The sequence below is a fragment of the Chaetura pelagica genome, unplaced genomic scaffold (genome assembly GCF_000747805.2).
Source record: "Chaetura pelagica isolate M959 unplaced genomic scaffold, ChaPel_1.0 scaffold139, whole genome shotgun sequence".
NCBI lineage: Eukaryota > Metazoa > Chordata > Aves > Apodiformes > Apodidae > Chaetura > Chaetura pelagica.
Window position 1 is genome coordinate 1,725,325 of NW_009970717.1, and position 24,378 is coordinate 1,749,702.

At 37.6% G+C, this 24,378-nt stretch overlaps 4 protein-coding genes across 4 annotated transcripts in view; 1 reads left to right on the top strand and 3 right to left on the bottom strand.

Moving 5' to 3' along the window:
• Positions 1 to 1,073, bottom strand: part of PDCD2L (programmed cell death 2-like) — an 11,393-nt gene extending 10,320 nt beyond the window's left edge. The window contains exon 1 of the mRNA XM_010006232.1: positions 1,032 to 1,073. Within this exon, the coding sequence (XP_010004534.1) occupies positions 1,032 to 1,073 (42 nt within the window). The remainder of the gene's footprint in view (positions 1 to 1,031) is intronic.
• Positions 1,074 to 1,309: 236 nt separating this feature from the next.
• On the bottom strand, positions 1,310 to 10,307 carry CES4A (carboxylesterase 4A). The gene is made up of 14 exons (XM_010006174.1): positions 10,235 to 10,307; positions 9,253 to 9,445; positions 8,547 to 8,691; positions 7,991 to 8,124; positions 7,496 to 7,649; positions 6,587 to 6,688; positions 5,233 to 5,337; positions 5,051 to 5,101; positions 4,040 to 4,180; positions 3,873 to 3,959; positions 2,720 to 2,867; positions 2,385 to 2,516; positions 2,001 to 2,073; positions 1,310 to 1,484 (listed from the first exon to the last, which is right to left on the bottom strand). The coding sequence occupies exons 1-14, from the start codon at positions 10,305 to 10,307 to the stop codon at positions 1,310 to 1,312; spliced, it is 1,713 nt and encodes a 570-aa protein (XP_010004476.1).
• A 2,499-nt stretch (positions 10,308 to 12,806) lies between these two features.
• Positions 12,807 to 22,645, bottom strand: LOC104396339 (fatty acyl-CoA hydrolase precursor, medium chain-like). Its single transcript, XM_010006175.1, has 13 exons — positions 22,570 to 22,645; positions 21,888 to 22,092; positions 21,342 to 21,480; positions 20,957 to 21,090; positions 20,289 to 20,442; positions 19,941 to 20,042; positions 18,968 to 19,066; positions 18,349 to 18,489; positions 17,282 to 17,362; positions 16,284 to 16,431; positions 15,354 to 15,503; positions 13,147 to 13,219; positions 12,807 to 12,996 (listed from the first exon to the last, which is right to left on the bottom strand). Exons 1-13 carry the CDS (start codon positions 22,643 to 22,645, stop codon positions 12,807 to 12,809), a joined length of 1,692 nt encoding a protein of 563 aa, XP_010004477.1.
• A 40-nt stretch (positions 22,646 to 22,685) lies between these two features.
• FAM96B (family with sequence similarity 96, member B) overlaps positions 22,686 to 24,378 on the top strand; it is a 3,721-nt gene continuing 2,028 nt past the window's right edge. Inside the window, exon 1 of the mRNA XM_010006233.1 lies at positions 22,686 to 22,700. Within this exon, the coding sequence (XP_010004535.1) occupies positions 22,686 to 22,700 (15 nt within the window). The remainder of the gene's footprint in view (positions 22,701 to 24,378) is intronic.

The window sequence follows — 24,378 nt, forward strand, 5'->3', positions numbered from 1 at the left end:
CGGACACGCCCCGGCGGATCGCGCGGCCGGGCTGAGGCGGGAGCTGAGGGAGAGCGGGGAGGGTGTGAAGAAACGTAACGACTCAGAGCTGGTGCCTCAGAGCTCCTGGCTAAAGCTCCGCTTGGAAGCAAAGGGTCTGCAGGAGCTGAAAGGGGCAGAGCTGGAGATCCCTGACATCTCCAGAACCTGAATAATCTTACTGTGAGTTTTCACACGATTGTCTCAGGCTCCGGGCTCCGCACCCTGCTGGGGTAGCTCGTTCTCCTCAGACACACGGAGCAGCTCCTGGATCTCGGGAAGCGCCGGCGGGCCCGGTGCCCCCCACTTGCTGCAGGGGCGGCACAGAACCCGGGGAAGTTCTGCCCAGGGTTTGTGCCCCAGAAAACGGGGGAAAGCGGGAGCTAGTGCAGGTCTGAGGCACCAACCCTCATCACATAAAAGTCAATTAGCACACTAAAATCGCTCTTACTGTGAAAGGTTCAGTGCTCTATAATGCTTGAGTGCTACATTTTTGTCCAATCCTTTTGCAAAAGGGCGGCATTTCAGCACCTGTAGAGTAAAAGCAATGTTTTCTGTGAGCTGCTATGCTCCTGAATAGTTAATAAATCGACGTATAAATAAAATAAGAGCTTTCACAATGACTCTACTTCCTAGAAAGGTTGCTGTATCACTTATGTGTCATGTAACCTCTTAGTATTAGTCCATATCAGTTAAAGGAAAGAAAAGGAAGTTCCAAAAAATCAAAAGCAATATTTATTATAACAGTTTACAAAACAAGAAAAGAAGCAGATATTTTCTGTCCTCACTTGTGAGGTGTCAAGCCTGTCTCACAGATGTTTTCTGATGGATGCTCTGCTCCCTACAAACTATTTCTAATTAAAGAAAATGGAAAGAGGCTGAAAGAATGACAATGCAACATTCCTTTCTGAAATAAGAGGGGAATAAGCATATAACATATTCTGACACCTGTGATATGTTCTGCATAGATAATTTCCTGTAGATTTCAGTATTTGTCAATTTTACCTTCTCACAGGAGCGTTATTCTGTTTTGATATCCACTGAATAGACACCATGGGGGTTTTTTTAGCCTGAAAGATTGCGGGGGTTTTTTTTTCTGCTTGCTTCATTAAATACTTTTTTAGTCTCACAAACATTCCAAATTTCCTTTGATTCTCTCCTTTCACTGTGATCACAACAGCATATTACATAACAGTGAGTTAGAAGGTGATTATTAAACTCTACATCATGATGAACAAATCTTGTTTGACTTTTCTTGGGCTTTGAAAGCAAACTGTACCCTCCACAACTCTTATAAATCTGTGTGTTCTGGCCTTCCATTCAACATTTGTTTTGTGAGCCGTGTCCAAAACTCTATCTTGTCTTCTTTCAACTTCTTCGCTGCCTTTTGCACTATGTCTATTTCCAGGTATCTTTCATCTAGATCATACTGAGGCCAATGGACCAGTCCTTCTCCGTTGGGATTTCTGAAAATAACACAAGGAAAAGTTAGCTTTCCCTTTGCCTGTCAGTTGAGCTCTGACTGCTCAGGCTAAGAGCAGTTCTGAAAACTAACATGAGCTCAGATTATGTGATTTTAGTATCAGAAGAGCTGGATGGTTTTTAATCAAGGTGCTTACCAGTGTAATAGCAAATGTTTAACAATCCTTTTGAATCTACAACTTCACTCTTTTTTTTTTGTTCCTTTTTTTTTTTTTTTTTTTTTTTTTTTTTTTTTTTTTTTTTTTTTTTTTTTTTTTTTTTTTTTTTTTTTTTTTTTTTTTTTTTTTTTTTTTTTTTTTTTTTTTTTTTTTTTTTTTTTTTTTTTTTTTTGCATTTTATTTTAAAAGTTTTTTTATTGCAATGATTAGGAATAGAAAGAATTTGCTTCAATATTTATCTTAAATTCTGCCACATTTATAGGAGCCATCATGGAAGTCTTGCTGTTATGTTCCATGCAGTACAGACAAAACCTGAGCTACAATTAGCATTATGATTCTCACCCATTTCTAGCAAAGTTAGTCCAGTATCTCATAACAGTTCTGCTAAGGTTACTTTCTTCTTCTGTAGCATACCCTGCAAAGTGAGGGATGAAAAGACAACATTAAAAACTAAATAATAAAAAAGTAGCAGCTCTATCAATTCCAATAGACTGTAGTCAGCTCAACATTTTACTCTGACCTATGGGAATTTTACCTGAGAAGAGCTCTAGGAGAGAACAGCAGATGAATGATTTAATGAAAAGTAACTACTACTAAAGACAGAAACTGCTTATGTTGATTTCAATGTTTTTAAGAGAGAAAGGGTATTCTAGAAGCCCTCCATTAAGTAAAATTAATAATAATTATGTGTTAAAAGGAATGCTTTAATAATCATGGATACATCACCAGCTAAGAATGGCTTTCCAAAGACAAAGGCAATCTCATCTCCATGATCTGCTTTTACAAACTCAGGTACAACACCCGTTGCTGAGCTTGGTCGATGTTGAAATTCATAAAAGTAGACTGGGTTGCCAGCATCTAGTAGAAAATACACAGAAAAGTGTTAGTTTGAGAGCTGAAAATACCTGCCACCAAGGATGATAAACTTCCATTATAAGAAATGGATAAAATGAAAACACTGTCAGGTTTTTGGATAAAGAAGTGTGATACATACTGTCCATAAACACACCCCAGGATGGAATTCTACATATCTTTTAGTAGATGCTGAGTTAGACACTCACCTCTATGGTATCTAGCCACTTCAATGGCTGGAAGAACAAACAGAGAGTCTCCTACTGCATGAAGAAGGCCATCTCGCACCTGGGCACGGGTTTCTGCCTGCCTTATGTACTCATTGTATACTTGATCAACAACTTGTGAAGTAACACTCTGAAAATAACAACAAAAAAACTTCTTATAATGATGATCAATACTATAAAGAGTAACAGCAATTTTTGAGTGTGCCACCTGCACATCCCTAGCTAACCCCCAAATGTTGCCTTCTTTCAGAAAGAATCCTCAACCGGGCCAGAGTCTGGCTCAGAGCTTAGAACTGGGAGTTCCAGTTACCAGTTATAGATGTTCCCAGGGAAAAGAGGTTTGCAAGATCTAAAGATCACACATCTTTAGATAAACATCAGTCAGTGATGCTTACAAATAGATACAGTAGTTTGTTCTCCCTTCTGTGGAAATAACCCTCATGAGAGAAAATAAATCCTGTTGGATTTCATAAAATTCATTTATTGTAGTAGATTACCTGAATTTACTCCCTTTCAGAACAAGCCTGGGTTCTGCCTTTCCAAGTTCATCACAGGTGTCTGTCACACTGAATCATCCATTGCAACTATTGGTCATGTTTACAGAGTGCTTAATTCTTAGCTTTTAATCTCCATTATTCTATATTTAGTAGTTTCAGGAGAGCACAAAGGAACCAGAAAGCTAAGATGTTTGTAAATTACAGGGAAGCAAAAACTCGTGATACCAAAACATTGGTCTCTCAGTAACATTTTAAAAATCTCAGGTTATCCTTTCTAGTCTCCAGATACTGTTTCCAAGCAGGTATTGTATCATACCTGCTGGTATCAATCCTGTCTTAGGTAACATAGGGTATCTCAAGTGTCACAAGAGAACTATGTTTAGGTACCTGAATCACTCCTGCATTTTCACAGAAGTCCTTTTTAAAAGGAGGAGCATTTAGGATAGGAATTTGAAGTGTATTTTCAATCTCTAGTGGCAACAGGAATACACTATGTTTGCTGCTCATTTCTACCTCATGGTAGGAAGCTGTCAAACAGAACAAAGTTTGCCTCTAAAATATACCCTCCCGAGGAGTACAAATATAAAATCTGATCAGTGAAGAAGCAGCACTGGATTATTCTGAAAATAATCTGTTACCTTAAATGGTAATGCTAAGAAGCTCTGTAAAACTTGACGAGCAACATCTTTATCCAGACCATCTGTGTAAGCCGGAAATTTCATTAGCTGCGTGATATAATCAGATTTATTAGAAAAACTTATCTTAACAAAATGATATCTAAATAATGACATAATAAGTCTCTTACTGTAGGAAGTACCCATCCAGATTCCCAGTTATTTACTCCTATTATATATGGAACTGCATTGATCAGTTTTGCAGATAGCAATTCACTGGGACTCTTTGGAAAAAATACACCATCTGCAGATGCACTGACAAACAGGGAAGGCTGGAGGAAGAAAAAAAGCTTCATTAAAACACAATATTTTTTTTCAAGAAAAAAATTCATATTTTTACTGTAGTTCCAAAGAAAAACAAAATAAAGTGTTATGTGAAAATACAAGAATTATCTAAATTTTCTCATATTTTCTGCACTAAGCAGAAGATTCTGTGATGATAAGCATGTTTGTAGTGTTCGTGAAACATCATACAATCATAGAATGGTTTGGGTTGGAAGGGACCTTAAAGATCATCTAGATCCAACCCCCCTGCATGGGCAGGGACACCTCACAATAGACCAGGTTGCTCAAAACCCCATCCAACCTGGCCTAGGGATGAAGCAGCCACAGCTTCTCCAAACAGCCTGTGCCAGTGTCTCATCACCCTGACAGTAAATATTTTCTTCCTAATATATACCCTAATCCTACCCTCTTTCAGTTTGAAACTGTTACCCCACATCCCCACTATAAGCCCTTGTATAAAGCCCCTCCCCAGCTTTTCTGTAGCCCCTTGAGATACTGCAAGGCTGCTATAAGATGTCCCCAGAATCTTCTGTTCTTAAGGCTGAACAACCCCAACTCTCAGCCTGTCTTTACAGGAGAGGAGGCTCCAGCCCTCCAATCACCTTTGTGGCCCTCCTCCAGGGCCAATTTACATCTCTCCTTAGTTAGGGCAATCCTATAATGGATTTGTGGAGCAGTAGTGGAAAAACTAACTTATGTACTGAAACTGCAAAGGAACACAGAAGCCTTATATTAACTAATTTTCTGGTTCTCAAGGACAAACTGTGCTGTTTCATACACTCTTTTCCTTTCCCTGGTAGACCATGATAGCAAAATATGAGCAGTTTAAAGTCCATACAGAATGAAAAGGAGGTAACCTGATCACATTTTTCAAGTGAAGTATAGCATAGCTGCAGTGTTGTCAAATCCTGAAAAGTTGAAGAAAGCCAGATGTTACTTTCACTTCAAGTTCTCCTATTATCCCGACACACAAATAGCATCCTCTGTTATGATACAGTTTGAAATGTCATTTAAATGCAAGAAGTATACTTTCACCTACTGTTTTTATTTGTGTCTGTACTATCTCTTCTTCAGTTTTTTCTCTTAAGCATTCAACAGTTGCAGCTGAACTGGATTTTTCACAGCCAAAGGCAGTAGCAATTCTCTGCAATCAATAAAAACAAACATTTTTTATATGCTTCCCATGGAAGGCTCTATATGTGCCACCCAGCCTGAGAGTCCAGCAGGGGGAGTCTAAAGTACATAAGGATCACTGAAGCCAGATACGTTCCAGTTACAGAGGTAGAGAGCAATAAGCCCTTCTAACCCTTCAGGCTGTGGGCTGAGCAGAAGGACAAAACACAGTCCTCCAAAATATTTTAATACAGAAACAGACCAAGATAGTCATTCTGGTAAATAATATGCTGAGCTGAGAAGGCAGGATGACATAAAGAAGTTAGTGATGCACAGTCAGAAAACAACCATGTAGATGGTAAAAAAGAGCATATTAATCCTTTCTTGATGATGTCTTTTTGTGTGGAGTAACAGTTTTTTAGAGAGACAAAGCTCCTCACAGCGTTGCTTCTTTTATATCCCAGATTATCAAATCTAGGTTCTGGGAAGCTGTTTCTTTTAGATGGAAAAAAAAAAGGGGGGGGGGTAGGGCGCCTTGAAGTCAGCTCTTCTTTTCAAATATTAACAAATTTAATAAAGTCTTGTTTATTTGCACACAACAGGAATAAAACAGGAGGGGAAGAGAAGAGTATTCAGAATCTGGTGCCATTTCCTAGCCAAAAATTATAGCTTTACTTTTGAAGCCAGTACGTGTTATAGTTTTCCTTTATTTTTCACACTCTTTTCCTGCCTTCTCTCTTTGCTTCTTTGGTCTTTTGCTTTCACTCAAACATACATGGATAAATGTACCATGTATTTGAAAAGCAAAGCATCATTAAACATGTATTATTTGCATACAGAAATATTGTGTTTAATGACTGCAGTTGTAGTTTCCCAAGAAAAAATCTGTTTCTACATTTTGCAACAAACAGTTTAAGGTATGCAAAACTATCTGGAAAAATAATGAAAATTGCCAAAAATACCCACTTTTGCTTCCTCCTCAGGCTGGTCAGTGAACAAAACCCTGATTGCAGTACCACTCTCTGAAATGGCTTCTTTCCCTGCCTTCTCTCTTTGCTTCTTTGCTCTTCTGCTTTCACTCAAACATACATGGATAAATGTACCATGTATTTGAAAAGCAAAGCATCATTAAACATGTATTATTTGCATACAGAAATATTGTGTTTAATGACTGCAGTTGTAGTTTCCCAAGAAAAAATCTGTTTCTACATTTTGCAACAAACAGTTTAAGGTATGCAAAACTATCTGGAAAAATAATGAAAATTGCCACAAATACCCACTTTTGCTTCCTCCTCAGGCTGGTCAGTGAACAAAACCCTGATTGCAGTACCACTCTCTGAAATGGCTTTATGGAACAAGCCCTTAGCCAGGGGAGATAAGACCTGTAAAAAAGCAAGAACAAGCATTAAAAGCATGACAAGCATTACATTGTGAACACTGACTTAGAATTTCAATATCAGGAATTGCCATTTAAAACATTTTGAAAACAAGTGTCTTAAGACTGTTATTCAGTAGCCTCTGAACATAGCTCAGTTATACTAAGGGCTTAGGCAGCACTACCAGGGATAAGAAGCTCATGCCTGCCTTTTCCCACAGCATCTTGCTTCCAAGACTTCATGGAACTACATTGCAAACCAGATATGGGTTGAATATAATGGTGGCCAAGACAGCCTGGCTGTGCTGCAAAAGAGTAATAAAGGACTATTGGCCAGAGGGCAGGAGTTTAGTAAACAGGAATTTTTATCATATGTGTATTGACTCTTGTTTCACTGTCTGATCTGTACCAAATTGTGAGAGACTGGAGAAGAACCTCTCAGCCAGTGGGCTCAGTGTTGATGTAAAAATTTTACATCACTGAGCATCACAAAGCACACATCTAGTTCAGCTATCTCACAAGGATAAATGTTTGTGGTTTTGGTACTGCAAAATAACCCCCAAGAATTTAATTTTGTAAGTGAGTAATAACATTTTGAGACTTAACTATGAGATTTGGGTATGAAAAGAACGTTTTCATCAATCAGAAGCTGTGTTGGTATCACATTCTATAATAGGTCAAGGTGATGTGTCAGTTACAATAAAACCATACCTTTTCTCTCACTTTTCTTGCAGGTACCAAAAATGAATGTGGACAGTGTTGGTTGTTTTTTTTTTCTCTAAGTAACTAAAACTCAGTATTACTGTGAACTTACAAGAGCAGAGACACTGACTCCTCCTGCAGATTCTCCAGCAATAGTGACAGACCCTGGATCTCCTCCAAAATAAATGATGTTTTCCTGAATCCACTGAAGAGCTGCTACTTGATCCAAATACCCCCAGTTACCCCGAGCATGCTCATCACGAGTGCTGCAGGGAAAGAATGGGGTTGCTTAAATGCTCAATGCAAGAAACAAGGCAGAGAAAACTACAACCTGTGGTACAAGAAATCAGTTGCCATTCTCTACACAAAAATTCTCCAGGCAACTAAAAAATGAAGGGCTCAGAAAGCATTTTGATTAGAGTAGCAATCAAACAGAAACAGACTTGGAAGTTGACTTGGAACTCGCACATTGTAACCAACTGTTGCATGTTTAATTAAGAGATGTATAGTTTATTTGCACAAGCAAATATTCTGCATGTCTCTTCACAAAGGCTTTGCAGGGTAATTTTGGAAATCTCGTAGCAAAATCTGAGACAAAGTATCTTACCTAAAATATCCAAGGACACCTAATCTGTACTGAATTGTTACAACCACCACATTGTCAAAGGCTGCTAATGCTGAACCATCATATGATGAAGCTGCTCCAAAAACTAGTCCACCTCCATGGATCCATACAAAGACCTGGAAAGACAAAACCAGAAACAACCTAGCACAGATAAGATCTTCTAGTGATAAAAACTAAATATAAAACAAAATACAATATTTTGTGCTGTTTCACTCCTGAATCAGATTGCATTTCACAAATGGTTGAAGTCTTTAAAACATGAGGCCTGCAGACTTACAAAATGGCATTGTTTTTATTACATACTTACATTATACCAGTGCCCTGTGACCTTTCACAGATCAGTGAGAGGAAATCAAACCTTACCTAGCTAAAATGACAATAAAATTTTATTTGTAAAATATTATTTCGTGTATCTTTTAATTGCAGAAAATATTTACTGGGGCAAAGCATGTAACTTGATCTAAGTCTACATACAGTATGGGTTGTAGGTTTGCTGTAAAATAATTTTTGCTGAAGGTTTTATAATTATTTTGCTTACAGGCAGTTTCTCCTGTTTTGCTGTAGAAATGGGTGCATACACATTTAGGTATAAGCAATCTTCAGACACTTTAAAGGAAACTTTTTCTTTTCTGTTAGTAATATGGTCTGAAAAAAACTGTCCTTGTGCTTGATCCTGTAGACACCTGAAGAGATAAAAACATAACAGCAGAAGTAATTAAAACCTCAAAGCTACATCACGTAGCTTTTTTATACTTCCAAAATAAAGTGCAAACCAGGAATCAATCTCTAATACACTTCTAGATTGTTTGCAACAGGGAACATAAACTTCTTTTTTCACTTTTAGGATATTGATTTCCTTTGACCTGGCGTTAAGTACATCTGTAAAAATAAGTCAGTCTACAGCAGTACTCAGTGACATGCAGATAAGATTCCTTGTGTTTCAAAATGTTACAGAAGTGTACTTGAAAGGCATATGGCTATAAATTACTTCAATGAAAACACAAAATAATTATTTTACATCTTCACTAACTTTTTATGTTGTAACAGTAGGTATTAGGCTTGAGGAACTAAACAAGGGCAGTAGTACAAACAGAACAAGGCAGGTACAATATAGACTAAAAGTGGTCTGCACTTCTTATGTGTCCTATTAAGCATGTGACTCAGCATGCTCTGTACATCAACGTCCTGGAATTGCATATAATATAAAATGATTTAAAAGATAAGTGTTTTGTTCATCATCTTACATTGGTGGGTAGGAAGTGGCATCTCTGACACCTTTCCATGGCAGAGGTGGCTGTGGTTCAGAAAACCTCAGTGGTCCAACTGGAGGCTTAGCAAAAGGAAGTCCCAAAAAGACATTTACACTCCTCTCAGCTGCATCTACTTTGAATTGGTACCCTCGGACTTTCCCATATTTGGTCTCCACTTCTGGTTGCTCTGCTTTTTGTCCAGGGAGATGTGAGCACAAAAAACATATAATTGGTCTATTTGTAATTAACAGACAGATTCCTAATAGCTTTAGCTACTTAAATATACACATTTTGTTTGCTTAAACAATTAATTTTCATACATAAGGCTTCAGCAAACTCTAATCAGTATAGATTACATTTTCTCAGCTTTCATTATGATTGGTAATGTATAATCTCTCTCAAGTATAGCACATGTATTGTCTTACTATCCACACACATTAGGAATTGCATGTAGATCTTGGTCCTTTTTGATCCACGTTGTTAGTTTAAAGTCCAATAGATTGCTTTCATTAGGAAAAGACATTTCATTTTTAAGAAAAGGTCAGTGAATACACAAACCATACTCCAGACCCTTAGTAGTATGTACAGCCAAAATAAAAACTTCTAACATATCTGAAAATAGTCTGTCATATACGAATGCTGTTAACATTTAGGTAAGATTAGGTTTAAGATTGGTGTGAAAGTTCTCACTATCAAATTACAAATGTGGTACTGTGCTTTGCTCTACCTCAGCAGACAAGCTTTTAGTATAGGAATTTAATTTCTCTACTCGCAAAAAAGGTGAGTAATACAAATGACTGAAAACAAATAATAACAAGAAATAAAGAACTATTTGCTATTCAGATTTAATTCCTATGCAGCAAGGTTAGGTGCCCAGCTCCCCCAGTGCAGTTGGGGCTCCCCAAGGTGAGAAAGCTGCATATGTGCTTTATTTCCTTATGAAAGGCAATAGGTAAAACCCCTTCATTAAGCTTACCAGTAGCTACCAGCACTGTGAGTCCAACAGTGAGAATCAAGGACAGCAGAGATATGTCCTTTCCAGTTGCCATTGTGCAAGCTAGTCACATACTTACTTCCTCAGCATGTTGCCTTATATACTCTGTTGGGTAAAACTGTTACGCAAGGCAAACGCTGACAGAAAAAAACGATACTGAAGCTGTGAGCCAAGTTAGCTGTGAGCAGCCAGAGCAACTGCCCTGCCTGGGAACCACTGCTCCAAGGCAGGTACACACAGCTTAGCTGTTAATGGGAACAGGGAGACATCCTGCCTGGCAGAGTAACCCCGCAAGTTTCATACTGCCTCTGCGTGTGGTCTAACATGCTTTGAAAACAGCCTTGCATTGCACCAGGAGATTCTCCCTGCTGCTGTAAGACCACCAGCTTTCAGAATGAATTTAAGATCTCCTGGCACTTATGCAGTGAAGAGACTTGGAAGGGAACTACACTTTTCATTTATTACATCTGTTTACTTCTTGTTGGTATTAATATCTCAATGTAAGCCACAATATAACCACAAAGAGCAAATCCAAAACAATACTCCTAAAAAATGTACTTTTTCTGAACCAAAAGTTAAATGTTTTTATTGTCACAAGGAGATTTATTTTTTTTTTACAAAAACAATACTAGAAAAATCTTAGCTTTTACTGCAGGGTGGATACTTCACCTGTCATGCAGTCCTGCATGTTCAGGAATGTTTGGTTTGTACCTAAATCAACATGAGTTTTGCAACACTAAAGTGCTAATTTTTCAGCTTTTGTAATGTGGAACCAATATTAAAAGAATTAGGGTGGTAACTATACGCTTTATGCCTCTGAAAAATCAGGAGGGTTTATGGACTTCAGCATGAACTCACATCTATCATTGGAGCATGATATGAAAAAGAGGGAGGAGAAAGCTGAACAGAAGTAGAAGAGATTTTCTGCCCATGCTAAACAAAAGGTTGTTTTAGTTACACATAAGCTTTGGGGTCTGCCTTTCTTTGTTTTGTTTTTAAGCTCAGTAGCTCTTGCCCCAGAAAGGCTGTTGTGCAATTTTATATCATGAGAACTCTCAGTTACCAGAAGAAGCATTTCTACAGATTAATTTATTGCTTGCACTTTTTTCAGCTAAGTGGGCCATAAGCACCCCAGTCATTCAATCAGTTCAGCACATATATTATGCACCTAGTACTCCTGTGTGCTGTGGCTGGGCTTGTGTACTTTACTCCAAATCTCCACAAGTATATTTGCACAGGTGTGATTTACAGCCCTAGAAGGTAAATCACAGTCAACTTTAAACTGGATTGTTTAGGGAGCAGGCTGTTGGCAGGTAGCTTCAGATGTACACACTCAGTGCATGCTGGATATCATAAGCATTTGCTCTGGTAACAAGGAGACTCCTGCCCTTTGTACTGAGCTCTGTGCTGCAGCAGAGCAGCAACAGCATTTGGGCAGCAAGAGGTAGGAAGTCTCACCCTAATTCTTCCAATAAAGTAATTCAGAAAGAAGGGATGCCCACTTAGCTGCTGTAGGACATTATTAGCTATAAACAACCTTGCAGTTTTCCAGAGATACAGATGTAGGAACAGAAGTCTTGTGTCCCATAGATCTATGGAGCTGCATAACGCTGCTGTGAGGTGCCAGTAACATCAGGAACATGGCTGGGATAGCTGGAGCAGCCTAGGAGCCAGATATAGGAAACAACCAAGACATAGCAGAGAAATAAGATACAGGCAACACTGAAATGTGATGTTCAAGACTTTTCTTGGCAGTCCAAGTGCATGTCAGCTGTTAAGTGCACTGGAATAACTCTGATAAACAAATTCCTCTCCAGTCCTAGTAATAAAGGCCTGGGACCCAGTACAAACAGAGCACAATGTAAAGCACCATGGAAAAGAGAAAGTGTGAAAATAATGTTATCAACACTGATCCTTCTGAGAGAGTTATTGCTAAATTTAAAACAAAGAAAGCATGAGTAGCAGAGACTGTTTCTCCTATTTGTAACATTTAACAGAACTCTTAATTCCAGCACTACTGTTTACCTATTATGTATAACAACAGTCACAAATAAACTATCTCTGCTGTAAAACTGACTTACCAAGCAGAATATTTTTTATTTCAATTTATTTTTTCCACAGAGGGGAGACTTCTGCATCTAAATGAGACCAAAACTTCTGCACCATCATCTCTGCATTTAGACACTTGACATCAAATGGCAGTTTTAATTACAGACTCAGTATTTATTGATTTCACTTTATTGAAACAATTTTGCTACTACATTCTGTCTTCAGTCATGAGGAAGTGACAGAAAATCCTGAGCAGTCAGGAAATCTGGCACATGTATTTAACAAGTGAGGTTTCTGTTGTAGATGTATCCAGGAAGAAGTAAAGGAGTATGATGGGGAAAAAGATAAGTTGGAATTATTACAGTGAATAATTGCAAGTATGATAACTAAAAAAAAAAAAAAAAGAAGGTGAAAAGAAGGGAAACATTATTTTATCCTCATAATTATTTTAATTTCTTTTACTGTCTTAATAGTTTGCCTAATATGTGCACATTTAGACTGTAAATTACAACTCTGAATTAATCTTCTTGTTTTCCATTCTTTGGTTATTTGCCTTTTCAAATATCACCTTTCTCCAGAAGTCTACCTTCTTTTCTTTCAGCTTTCTGCCTTTCTTTTGTTGTAGATTTATCTGTAAGTATTCTTCATTTAGGTTATAAGATGGCCAGTCAGCCAATCCTTCCCCATTAGGATTTCTGGAAGCAAAAAGAAAGTAAGAGTGAATGCTCTTTTCAGTCAAGGAGGGAATTCAATCACAGCAGTTAAGACTGAATCAACACAATAGCTAATTCACTTTGGAGTCAGTACAAACGAGTAATATGTGTAGTGAAACTCATGATACTTACCCGTTTCGAGCAAAGTTAGCCCAGTACTTCATTAGAGTTCTACTAAGGTTCTTTTCTTCCTCTGTAACTTCACCTGAGAGACAAAATAATGATGACATGTGGCAGAAATCAAAACATCGCTACTACAGAAGGAGAGTTTCAGTCTGTGAATATGTAGTCACAATTTCCCGAAGACAGCGGAGGCACCGTGCCTGCAACATGTTAGTAATACAGCAATCATCAAGAGAAGATTTCAGCATTCTATAAATGAGATGAGCATAATTATCCTTATTCTACAAATTGGGGAATTGGCGACAAGGAAATAAGGTGATTTACCTGTAGATTTTCAGGAAACCAGAAGCAGAACCAAAAAAAAAGAACTGATGTCTCCTGAGTGCCATTACAACTGAAGGAATTGGCCACATGTTTTAGTTTCCTAGATTTCATTCTACCTTTGTGGGACTGAAATCCTCTCAATTATTCAAAGATGGACTAGGCAAAGATTTCTTCATTCTAATACAACATGATGTCCTTCCATGTCTCAACACTTCAAGAACATTCATTTAAATGTGGTTACACTAATGACCACTGTATCAGGAAGGTGAAAATATTTTTAGTTACAGTGTGTTATGAATTACAAATGTATCTCAATGCACCAATAAAAATATTTGCTATTTTAATGCTCTCAATAAATTCAGGCAAATAGAAAAAGAACTGTATAATGTTTTCTAGTGTAGGGTGACATAAGTTTAAAAAAAAAGCAAAAGCCTCTAGTAACAGATTAACAAACATTTACAATATAGCTGGATAGCTCCAAAGTTCAATGGAGTAAAAGGCAATACTTTCTTTTACATAGGCTTTGAAACGGACTATGAACTACTGTGCAAATGATAAAAATAAAAGCAGAATAAATGGTAAATTCACTTTAAATAAGTAGAATTTGTGTTTCTTTGACAAAATAATAACTGCTCCTAATTTGTTTAATGGGAAAGAAAATATTCCATCTTGAGTATTATTGTTTTAGCCATATGCAATGAAAGCAAACTGTTGGATTCATAATATTCCTGAGAATGTGGCATCTTGCATCTAAACTGTTCAATGACTGGCACTTTGATCTGAGCTGTAGCAACATGAGATTCTGCCTGAGGGAACCAGAACTTCCAGAATCCTATGAGAATGCCCAGACTGACAAGGCAATGGCCATTTTGGGACTGCACCCTTAATCCTTCCACAATGGACCAGTTGCATTTTGAATAAAATGCTTAAGTATTTATTGAGACATGTGAGAAACTAGTCTTTAACCTAACCATTAGATGTCCATCCAAAAAATGAAACACTGGAGGTCCAAGCCTTGCTCTAATCAACACAACTGAGGGAACTGGGGCTGTTCAGCCTGGAGGAGAGAAGGGTGAGGGGAGACCTCATTGCTCTCTACAACTACCTGAAAGGAGGTTGTAGTGAGGTGGGTGTTGGCCTCTTCTCCCTAGTGACTAGAAATAAGACAAGAGGAAATGGGGTCAAGTTGTGCCAGGGGAGGTTCAGACCTCCAGATTCTGTGATTCTTCAGTGAAAAAGTGGTGATGCACTGGAAAAGGCTGCCCAGGGAGGTGGTGGAGGCATTGTCCCTAGAAGTGTTAAAAAGACGAGTAGATGTGGTGCTTTGGGTGATGGTTATGGCGTGTAGGGCAGACAGTTGGATTTGATGCTCTTGAAGGCCTTTCATAACTTTAATGATTCTATGATTCTAGTGTCTCCAAAAGAGACTGAGTCCCCCATTTTCTGGAGCCTGGCAGCCCATTGGATTTCCTGGAAAAGGTGAGTTACTAGCGTAAAGTCATCAGGAAAAGAAGAGTCTAGGCTTCCTCCTTCCCAAGTACTCTGCTAATCCCCTGCAAGTTATTCCTTCAATTTATTTTTCAGCCAAAAATTTGGAAAATTCATGAACAGAGTTGGTATAATGACAGTGATGTTTTCTAGCAAATTTGCTAAATTGTTGACAACATGTGTAACTTAGTGTGCTTCAGAAACAGCAATCTGTATGTTATAAAGAATGGAGAAGACAGTGAATCAGTGTAAAAAAAATCTATCAGGAGAAAGGGTTATATTTTGGCCTCACTGTTAATTTATGCACTTTAGTTTGATTAAAATGGAAGTAGCACTACTGGACAGAACACTGCCAGAGTTACAAGAATAATTTGTATGTGAATATTGAATGTTCTGTTCCTTACTACGTAGCTGAACTTCACCAGCCAGAAATGGTCCTCCAAAGACAAAGCCAACTTCATCTCCATGATCAGCTTTCACATACTCTGGTTTATTATCCCGGTATGAAGTGGGTCGATGCTGAAACTCAAAGAAGTAGGCAGGAGCTCCAGACTCTAGAAAATGTAACATGTAGAGAGTTAAAGATGAGATGCATAAAATTACGGCTGACATCAGCTGTTTAAAATACCATTTCAAATATGCCCAAATTTTTTATACTGGACACATTTTTAATGTAATGTTACATTCAAATATGTATTTCTATTTTAAATTAAAAACTAAGAACTCACAGCACTCAAAATAAAAGCAAACCAAGCAAAAAACCAAAACAACCAAAAAACAACCAAAACCCCCCAAAATTAATACAAAACCAAACCAAACAAACATAACAAAAAAACCACAAAACAAAACAAAAAAGAAAGAGAAAGATTTACCCAGGAAAACTCAGGAAACAAAATAACATCAGACTGTTTTCCAGTTCTGAATATTTTGAAATGGTTTGTCTACACTTGAATAGCAGAAAATCTTGACTGCAGAGCTGCTGACTTCCTAAGTAGCAGAGGGCCAAAGGACAAATTCCAGGTTGCTTTAATGTTTTAATTTTAATCCTGTATTAGCAAACATTTACCTGTCTTACCATGCTCTGCTCTCATTATATTATGACTATGAGCGCAAGTGCATGACACTAGCACAAAGGTAAAGGAGTCTGTACACTTGCTTCACACAATCCTGCAGACTTGTATCACTCACACAGTCCAGATCTATTTCTCTCTGCATTCCCATCAACTTCCCAGTGGGAATCTCAAGAAGGGCTGCCTACACACGATAGAATTTGTGTAATTTGATCCAACATGTATCAAGTGGCTTGAACATCCTTCTGATGTTCATTAGCTCACCTCTGTGATAATCCAGTACTTTAATGGATGGCATGACAATTCCTGCATCCCCTAGCAAGTCCAGAAATCGGTCCCGCAGCTCAGCAGGATCATCTGTGTTTCCCAGATATTCATCCACTACCACAGGCAAAACCTCTGATGGTATAAGCTAAGAGAAGAAGAGGAAAGAAGAAACTAGAAGACAAATTACCACTCTTAGAGTTAGCAACTAAAAATGTTGTATTTTAAACTCTAGGGATTCCGCAAAGGCACAAAGGTCCAGAACAGCACCCATGTTGATGGGAAACCATTATGGCAAATGAAACCCAACAGTAAAAAACAAACCAAGCCAATGACCTCAGGTCAAATTTGGAACAGATTTATATGGGTTAAAACTCTACAGGAATCAATGAAGATCTATCAACTGCTTCTGATAATACCTTTGGCTTCTGTTTTTCTTCAGGAGATGGGAATAACAAAAGTAAATTATTTGAGTCCTTGAAAAATACATTTACTGTTAGATTACAGGGCAAGACCAATAGGATCTCCAAGCACAGTTCACGTTAATGTTATAATTTGCTGCCTGAAAGTTGCATTTAAATACTAAGAATGCAAAGTAACTACTTAAAATATAAATTTAATTTAATGTAAACATATTGAGCAATCCTGCCTTGAAACCCATCAACCAGGAGATTGGCCAGCAGAAACCATAAGATTAGGAACACAATTACAGTAACCCTACATGCAAACACAGAAGATAAAAATATTGGTTCAGGGATCTAGAAGGAAAAAGGTATTTCCCCCAGTTGCAGGCCTGACACAATCCTACTTCTGTGCAACCCCATACACCAAAGTCCTGTCAGCTCTGCTGAGACTCTTCCCAAAGCATAACATGACCTCAAGTCTTAGTAAAACTGTGACTCAAGCAGGAAGTTAGAGAACACCACATTTCACAAATCTGTTATCTGCATGAAAAAGAAATTTCACTTCCCAAATTAGATTAGTGCAACAGTTCTTACCAGCATTGGCAGTAAAAGCTCTATAACTGAAGTGATTGATTTTTTATCTCCTATTTCCTTCAAACCTGGAATTTTTGATGTCTGCAGAGAAGAAAAAAAAGAAAAAGAATATTATTAGCACCATTAAAATTAGTCAGTATTTAAAAAATTGGAACATTATTCGACTTTATTCATAAGACTAGTGTTTATTTTTGAAGCATCATATTGTATGCAGAAATGCTCTATGATGCAAAAGCTGTCTTGAAAAGCTTGTATTTACTGCAGTAAATGTTTCCTTGGGGAAGGTTTCTACATAAACCACTCACATTTAGTAGCTTATCCTTAAATCCACACACATTGTTAAGAAACTTATAAGACTAGAAAGCATTAGGGCAGAAGTGAAGTGAAAAGCTTCTTCTGTCCCACAGATTTATTTTCCCTCTAGTAGGGGAGATCTTAAAAGTCACTGGCAGACTCTGCCTCGAGTTCTCCAGTTCTACTGAGAATGGATGGGACAACCACACTATCCCCAAACTCTGTCCCCAGCTGAGCTTTTCAACCAATAGATCTTTTTGCATGGTAAGAAGGAACAGAGGGGCACTGATAGAACCAGCACTCAGAGTTCATAATGACAAACAGGGTAAGCTGTTTAAGGTGACCAATGCCACATTTTTAAATATTCAATATATCAATCCTGAATACTGTGTGTGTAACATCTGTGTGTTGTGGGGGAAAAGACTGGTTTCATTTTTCTTGTAGTAATTAGCCCTTGACTGTTGAATATTTTTTGCTCTGACTGGATGAGGGATTAAAATTTTAGGATAAGAAAATACTGTATAAAATTAATTTTCCAAGGACATCAGGTAGTTTAACTTGCAGGATAAAGCCTGTCTCACTGTTCTGTGACCAAGTGGTTGTACATCCCTACAGAATCATAATGCAAGCAAAGTTTACCTTGTATACATTTGCAACAATGCAAAGGCTTTTGGCCATACATAAAAGGTGTCCTAACAGCAAAGAACTTATCAGAGCTGTCTGCATCGATTAACAGAAAAACTAAAAAATATGAAGAATAGCCATTAAATTACAGATCTTATATTCCAGCCAAATTCGCTGTTGGTGACTCCTATCATATATGGGACTGCATTAAATTCTTTTCCAGCTAATATCTCTTCAGGTGACTTGTGAAGAAATACTCCATCCAAAACTAAAGGTATAACTGAGTTTTCCTACAGGAAGAGAAAAAAATATCATGTTACTTGTTAATAGTATTTTGCATTTTCCTTTCAAATCACAGAATAAAATGTCCACATTTAACGTTCCAAGTGCAAAAAAAAAGCAGCTTTAAGAAATCTGAGTATCTACAGCCACTGTAACATACATTCATAGTTTTGCCCAACAGTATAAAATACTAGGCTGGTTGGATCATGGTATGGAGTAAAGTAACGGTTCCCTGGTCCTGTGCTGTCTCTAACTGACATCAAAACTTGTGTGTGCTCCAGTCTTGCTTACAACTTTACAGGTGCCAAGACACTTAACTGAAAATTCTAAAGAGAAACTGTGAAATTATTTCAATATTTCAGGAGTGTTTTAACAAAAATTAGGAAAAATTGACTTTGAAACAGGCTAATCATGAGATTAGTCAGATTGAGCTGTTTTGCAAACATGCCATTAAAAAAATCTGTTAGGAAGTGAAGTTTCACCTACCGGACTTTTGAAGACTAAATCGTTTGCTTCCTGGTTCCTTAAGCAGTTTATCAGGGAGAGTGAACTGCTCATGTCACACTTAAATATACTGGCAATTTTCTGAAAATTATTAACAAAGACAAGAACTGTGAGCTCTGAGGGGATCTTCAAGGAATTTAAAAACACAGAATTATTATACAGAGTACTGTTAATAGTTTTATTTAAGGGCAGATTTAGGTGAGCTGGAAGGTATTAAAGTATTTTATTTTACTGGAAACATGACAGTTTGATCACAAAGTGAAATCATTCTGGTATACTTCTCTTTCTTGCTCTATTTCCATTCACTTTTCTACAACAAACTTTGCTGTACAGATATTACAAGGTTGTAACATAAATAAGGCAAGAAAATTCAGAAAATCAACTTTTGAGAGACTTACATTACTACTACCTGTTGTTTCAGGATGAGAAATGAAGAGGTATTTATAGAGAGGAATTTAGTATTTTTTTAATTAATTGGTTCATTAATTATTTGGGTTTAAAATTAATTTACTTAAAATAATGGCCCTACATAAAAGTCTGTAGCTGAATAAAAACTGAATGCCTCTTCTAGATTCTAATTAAACTTTCAATAATAAATTTCATAAGTTACTGTGTGCATGAAAATGGACATATGCCTAGCTTGGCAGGTGTGTAAACACCTACCTTGACCCATAGATATTATAATCATGTAACTGTACAATCTATTTCCAACACCAAAAGAACACAGTAAGATTGAAAAGAAATACACTATTTGAGTGAAAATTTATGTAGTGCTAACCTATATATTGATAGGTAAATCATGAGAATGAATTTTATCTTTGTTGCATAATACACAATCAGATTTTCCTCTTTTCTCTTTTAACCAAATAATTAGATATAAGAAATAACATATTTTAGGTTATAAAGGCTTTAAAATGCAAAAAAAACCAACCCAAAAAACCAAAACAGAGCCTACCTTAAGATCACTTGTAGCACGTAAATCTTTTTCACTGGGGATTAGAATTCCGCTCTCTGATATCGCTTTATGAAAGAGACCCTTAGACAAAGGAGACAAAACCTGCCAAGAAGGAAATAATTTATTCTGCATTAAGGTCTTATCCCATAACTTTATGCTTCACTAGACTGCTGGATTCCCTGGGGAGTTACACATTTTTATATGTTTACAGGGGAAGTGTTTTGACTTAGCCTAATGTGCCGTTAATCTGACTTTGAAAAATCAGATTAAGTACAAAATGTTACACTAATTGAGTTTCTGAAGATTTTTTAAAGACTTTACTTTTTAGTGTATCTACTGCATGCCTACATGTGCAAAAACAGAGCAAGATCCGGCAGATACGCCAAAGAGTGTGACAGAGCTTGGATCTCCACCAAAGTGTTCAATATGTTCTTGGATCCACTGAAGAGCTGCTACTTGATCCAGAAATCCCAAGTTTCCACGAGCGTGTTCATCACCAGTACTGAAAGAAAAGTGGTATGAGCCAACTTCTCAGAAAGAGCAACAGTTGTAATACCAGAATAAAATAAACCTCACTGACTTATATTTTGTGCCAAGTGTCTTCTTTGGCCAAGGAAAGATATATGAAGCTCATTGACCTGCATGGTCAGATCTTAGCCCCACTGACTTTCCTCTACTTTTGGTTCACCCCACACAGCTGGATTCCTGGCATTTACACTGATTTTTTGCTTTACACACCAATGGATGGAAGTCAAGGCAAGGGCAAAAATCCTATCAAGAACCAAATAAGCTCAACTATGATTTGATGGCAGGCTACACTCAAATGACAATGCAAATGGAATTTAAAGACATTACTAAATGTTCTAAAGTCCTGATGTCAGTCAATATGTATATTTAAACCACTGTAACAGTGGGAAGTTGGTACGGAAGTTAGTTCAGCTGATTTAGAAAACAAAAGTACCCAGGCTTTTAAAATGATAGGAAATATTTTGTAAAAAGTTTAACAGCCATCTTACTTGAAGAATCCAAGGAGTCCAAGTCTGTACTGAATGACTACTACCACAATATTCTCATAGGCTGATAGGGCAGAACCATCATATCTAGCAGCACCACCAAATATAAAATTCCCTCCATGGATCCACACCATTACCTTAGAGACAAAAGGGTGAGACACACTTTTATACATTGCTTGGTAGACTTCATTTGAAAAAGCAAGACAACATCAGAGAATTAGGAACTCCAAATGACTTAAGCAAAATGGGAGCTGAACTTTAGGTTGGTGGACTTTGAATTTTACATAATAGTATCACTTCTGATAACGCAGTATCACATCTTCAAAAGCAATTAAGTGATTTAGGAGGGTGCAAGCTCTGCATGAGTTTGTACAATAGGTTTACATACAGGTAACTTGTCCTTCTTGCTTGAACCAGCAGGGCTGTACACATTTAGATACAAACAATCCTCAGAAGTTTGGAAGGGAAGGTGTTTTTCTTTGAAGTTTTTTTCAGCTGTTTTCAGCAGGGACAGATCTTGAGGACATCTTCACAAAAGAAAGGAAGTGCGACTATTAGCTATTAAACTGCTATAGCAACAATGTAACAATGATAAAGAAAAACACACTTTGTTTTGCCTCACAGACTGATTTTCCACAGGGTGCTCAAGCTTTGTGTTACTTAAGTAGAGTTAGAGGTGCGACCTGTAAAGCAGAGCTCTATAGTTGTACTTAAAGAGCTGAAATATTTCAGCATAGTATAAAGAGAAAACGTATTTTCCAAATACAGGAAATTCTTAGGAATTTCTTATGGTTCCTAATCACACAGTTCTTATATTTCAGAACTGGCAGTGTATTTGCTAACAGCCAATACAAATTCCTTGCCAGATATCAGACCCCTGTACCCTAACAAACATGACCAGGTCCTACACGCAAACAAACAGAACAGCTCTCACATTGGTGGGTAAGAAGTTGTATCTCTCACACCATTCCATGGTTCAGGTGGTTCAGGTGGGGAAAACCTCAAGGATCCAATAGGTGCTTTTGCAAAAGGAATCCCAAGGAAAGCATTTACAAGTCTGTCTGTCCCTTTCACATTTGCTTGTCTCCCTTTGAGGCGCCCAAGTGCAATAGTCACTTCTGGCTCAGCACCAGCCTGTCCTAAATAACACATAAGGTAAAAAAAATAATTTCAGTCTTCATTTTGCTTTTGTGCAATGACAGACACCCCTTGCCAAACACTCCCATAGCTGTCTCTGCCAGTGACAACTGGAACCAGGTAAGATACAGTTTGCTCAGTGTGCAAGAGCATAAAGTTTAAAAACTAAATTCAGAGCAAACAGCAACTGCCAAAACCATAAACATTTTCTAAATTTATCATCCAACAAGATCTGAAAAATATTTTGTGTAGATAATTCAGAAAAAGTTTTTGATTTGTACCTTTTAAGAAAGATAGAAAATTTTATTTTCATAAAATCATCTTGGAAATCATTTCATCTCACAAAACCAGTAATTTTTGCATCAAGTTTGTTAGGATACTTTTCCAGGCACATGTACTACATTTGGAAATCACTACACTGCTACTTGTTAGTGCAGTTGTTTCCCCAACAGCAATAATAACAGATTTATGCATCTCACCTTCTTTCCCACAAGTGATGAATACTATACTACAAAACAAGGTGCATAGCAAAGAAATCTGTCTTTGAGGAGCCATTTTTCATTCCTGTTTGGATTCTAGATTATTTTGTGGTTTTATGCAGAACAGAAAGGTACAAAGGTCCCTGCTGAGGGCACTCTGAGTAGGGAGTGCAGCTAAATTACTTTTTGAACAAGCACTACATTAAGCACTGTCAGAGTTGTACTTGATACAGAATGTAGATACAATCCCTTAGTTGGATGATCTGAAAATGACTCAACACCATGTGTGAACAACAACAAAAGGTCTAATCATAGTTAATCTGCTGTTAATCCTACAAGCAGAGAAAAGATAAATGCTCTGAAGAGATTCCAGAGCAGTCAACACATAAATTCTTGTAAAAAAACCCACCCCAAAACAACAAAAGCCTCACCAAGAAACAGCAACGCAGCCTAAATCAATCTCAGAAGTAACAATAAAAAAAATAAAATAAAGAAAAATCTTGCAGAAATTTTAATGAGGGCTAGCACATTGGTACTGCCATTGACAACACATGTGCTTTCCAGTGGAGACCAGCCTCCAGCCTCCAAATTAGTTCTTGCATCGTGTAAGTTCATCCTGCTTGGGGAACAGGTTTGTCAGAGTAAACCACTTCTTTAACAAAAAGGGTCACAAATGAGATAGGTAAAACAGATTTTCAGTTCAAGGTAATTCAGAGCTACTTGCTACTTCTTACACAGTTCCCAAGTCTCTGGGTTGTGAAAGGTGTGCAGAATGTGCCAATTTCTCATTAATTTCACCTGGAACTGTGCAAATATGTGATATAGAACAGAACTTTTTTATACTTCCCTCAATTTTTTCTGGAAAATCCTTTCTGTTGCAGTTATTTTTGTTCCAGCCCAATGTGAAAAGCCCTGGGATTTTTGTCCATTCTTTTTGTGGACTAGGACAGCCCAAAAATAGCAGACAAAGTTCAACATACAGAAACAGGTGTATGCACCTTTGTACGTATAAATCCATCCATTCATACATGTAGATGAGACAGGGAACAAGGGGTTGGAAAAAGCAGGACTGCATGAGGCTACTTAAGTTGAACACCTTCCCAAAGTTAAATCCAACAAATACAGAATTCTTGTGCTGCCAAACTGAACTCTCTTTATGCAATTACAAACCAAACAATAAAACAAAGCAAACAAACCCTGCTTTTAAAATGAACCAACATCTTAGCTACTTCAGTCAGCTCAGTCAGCTTCGTATTACCTGAACAGCCAGAAACACGATGCTTACCAACAAAATTTATTACCCAGAACAACATGCACTAACTGAAAGACCAACTCCACAAAGGATTAGATTAAGAAGTGAACTTTAATGTTAATGTAATATATATATTAACTTAATATAATAAAAAAAGGCAACTATTAAAGCAGAGGTAAGTGGAAACTTTTGCTCAGAGGTAGTTTGCTTGTCATATTTAAAATACCAGCAGATATGTAAACATACGGGTAATCTTCAGAGCAGGTCCCGCTGGGGCAAGCCCAGCTCCTTGCAGGCAAAATAACCACCGTTGTCTAAAAGGCTGAGCTACAGAGCCAGCATACAGCTCTTCCTGCTGGAACAGCTTCTGAAGCAGCAGCTCTCAGCTCCTTGCAAATCCTCTTTACTTTCTGCCAGCCAGAGGCCAAACTGCCGCCCTCCGCCCGAGGGGCGTTCAGTAAAACATTAAGGAAACAGTTTTAGTCAATAACAGGTCGCCAGCACCAAGTTCAGCCCAGCGGTCCCGCACAGGCTGGGTGAGCTGAAGCCGCTCCCCT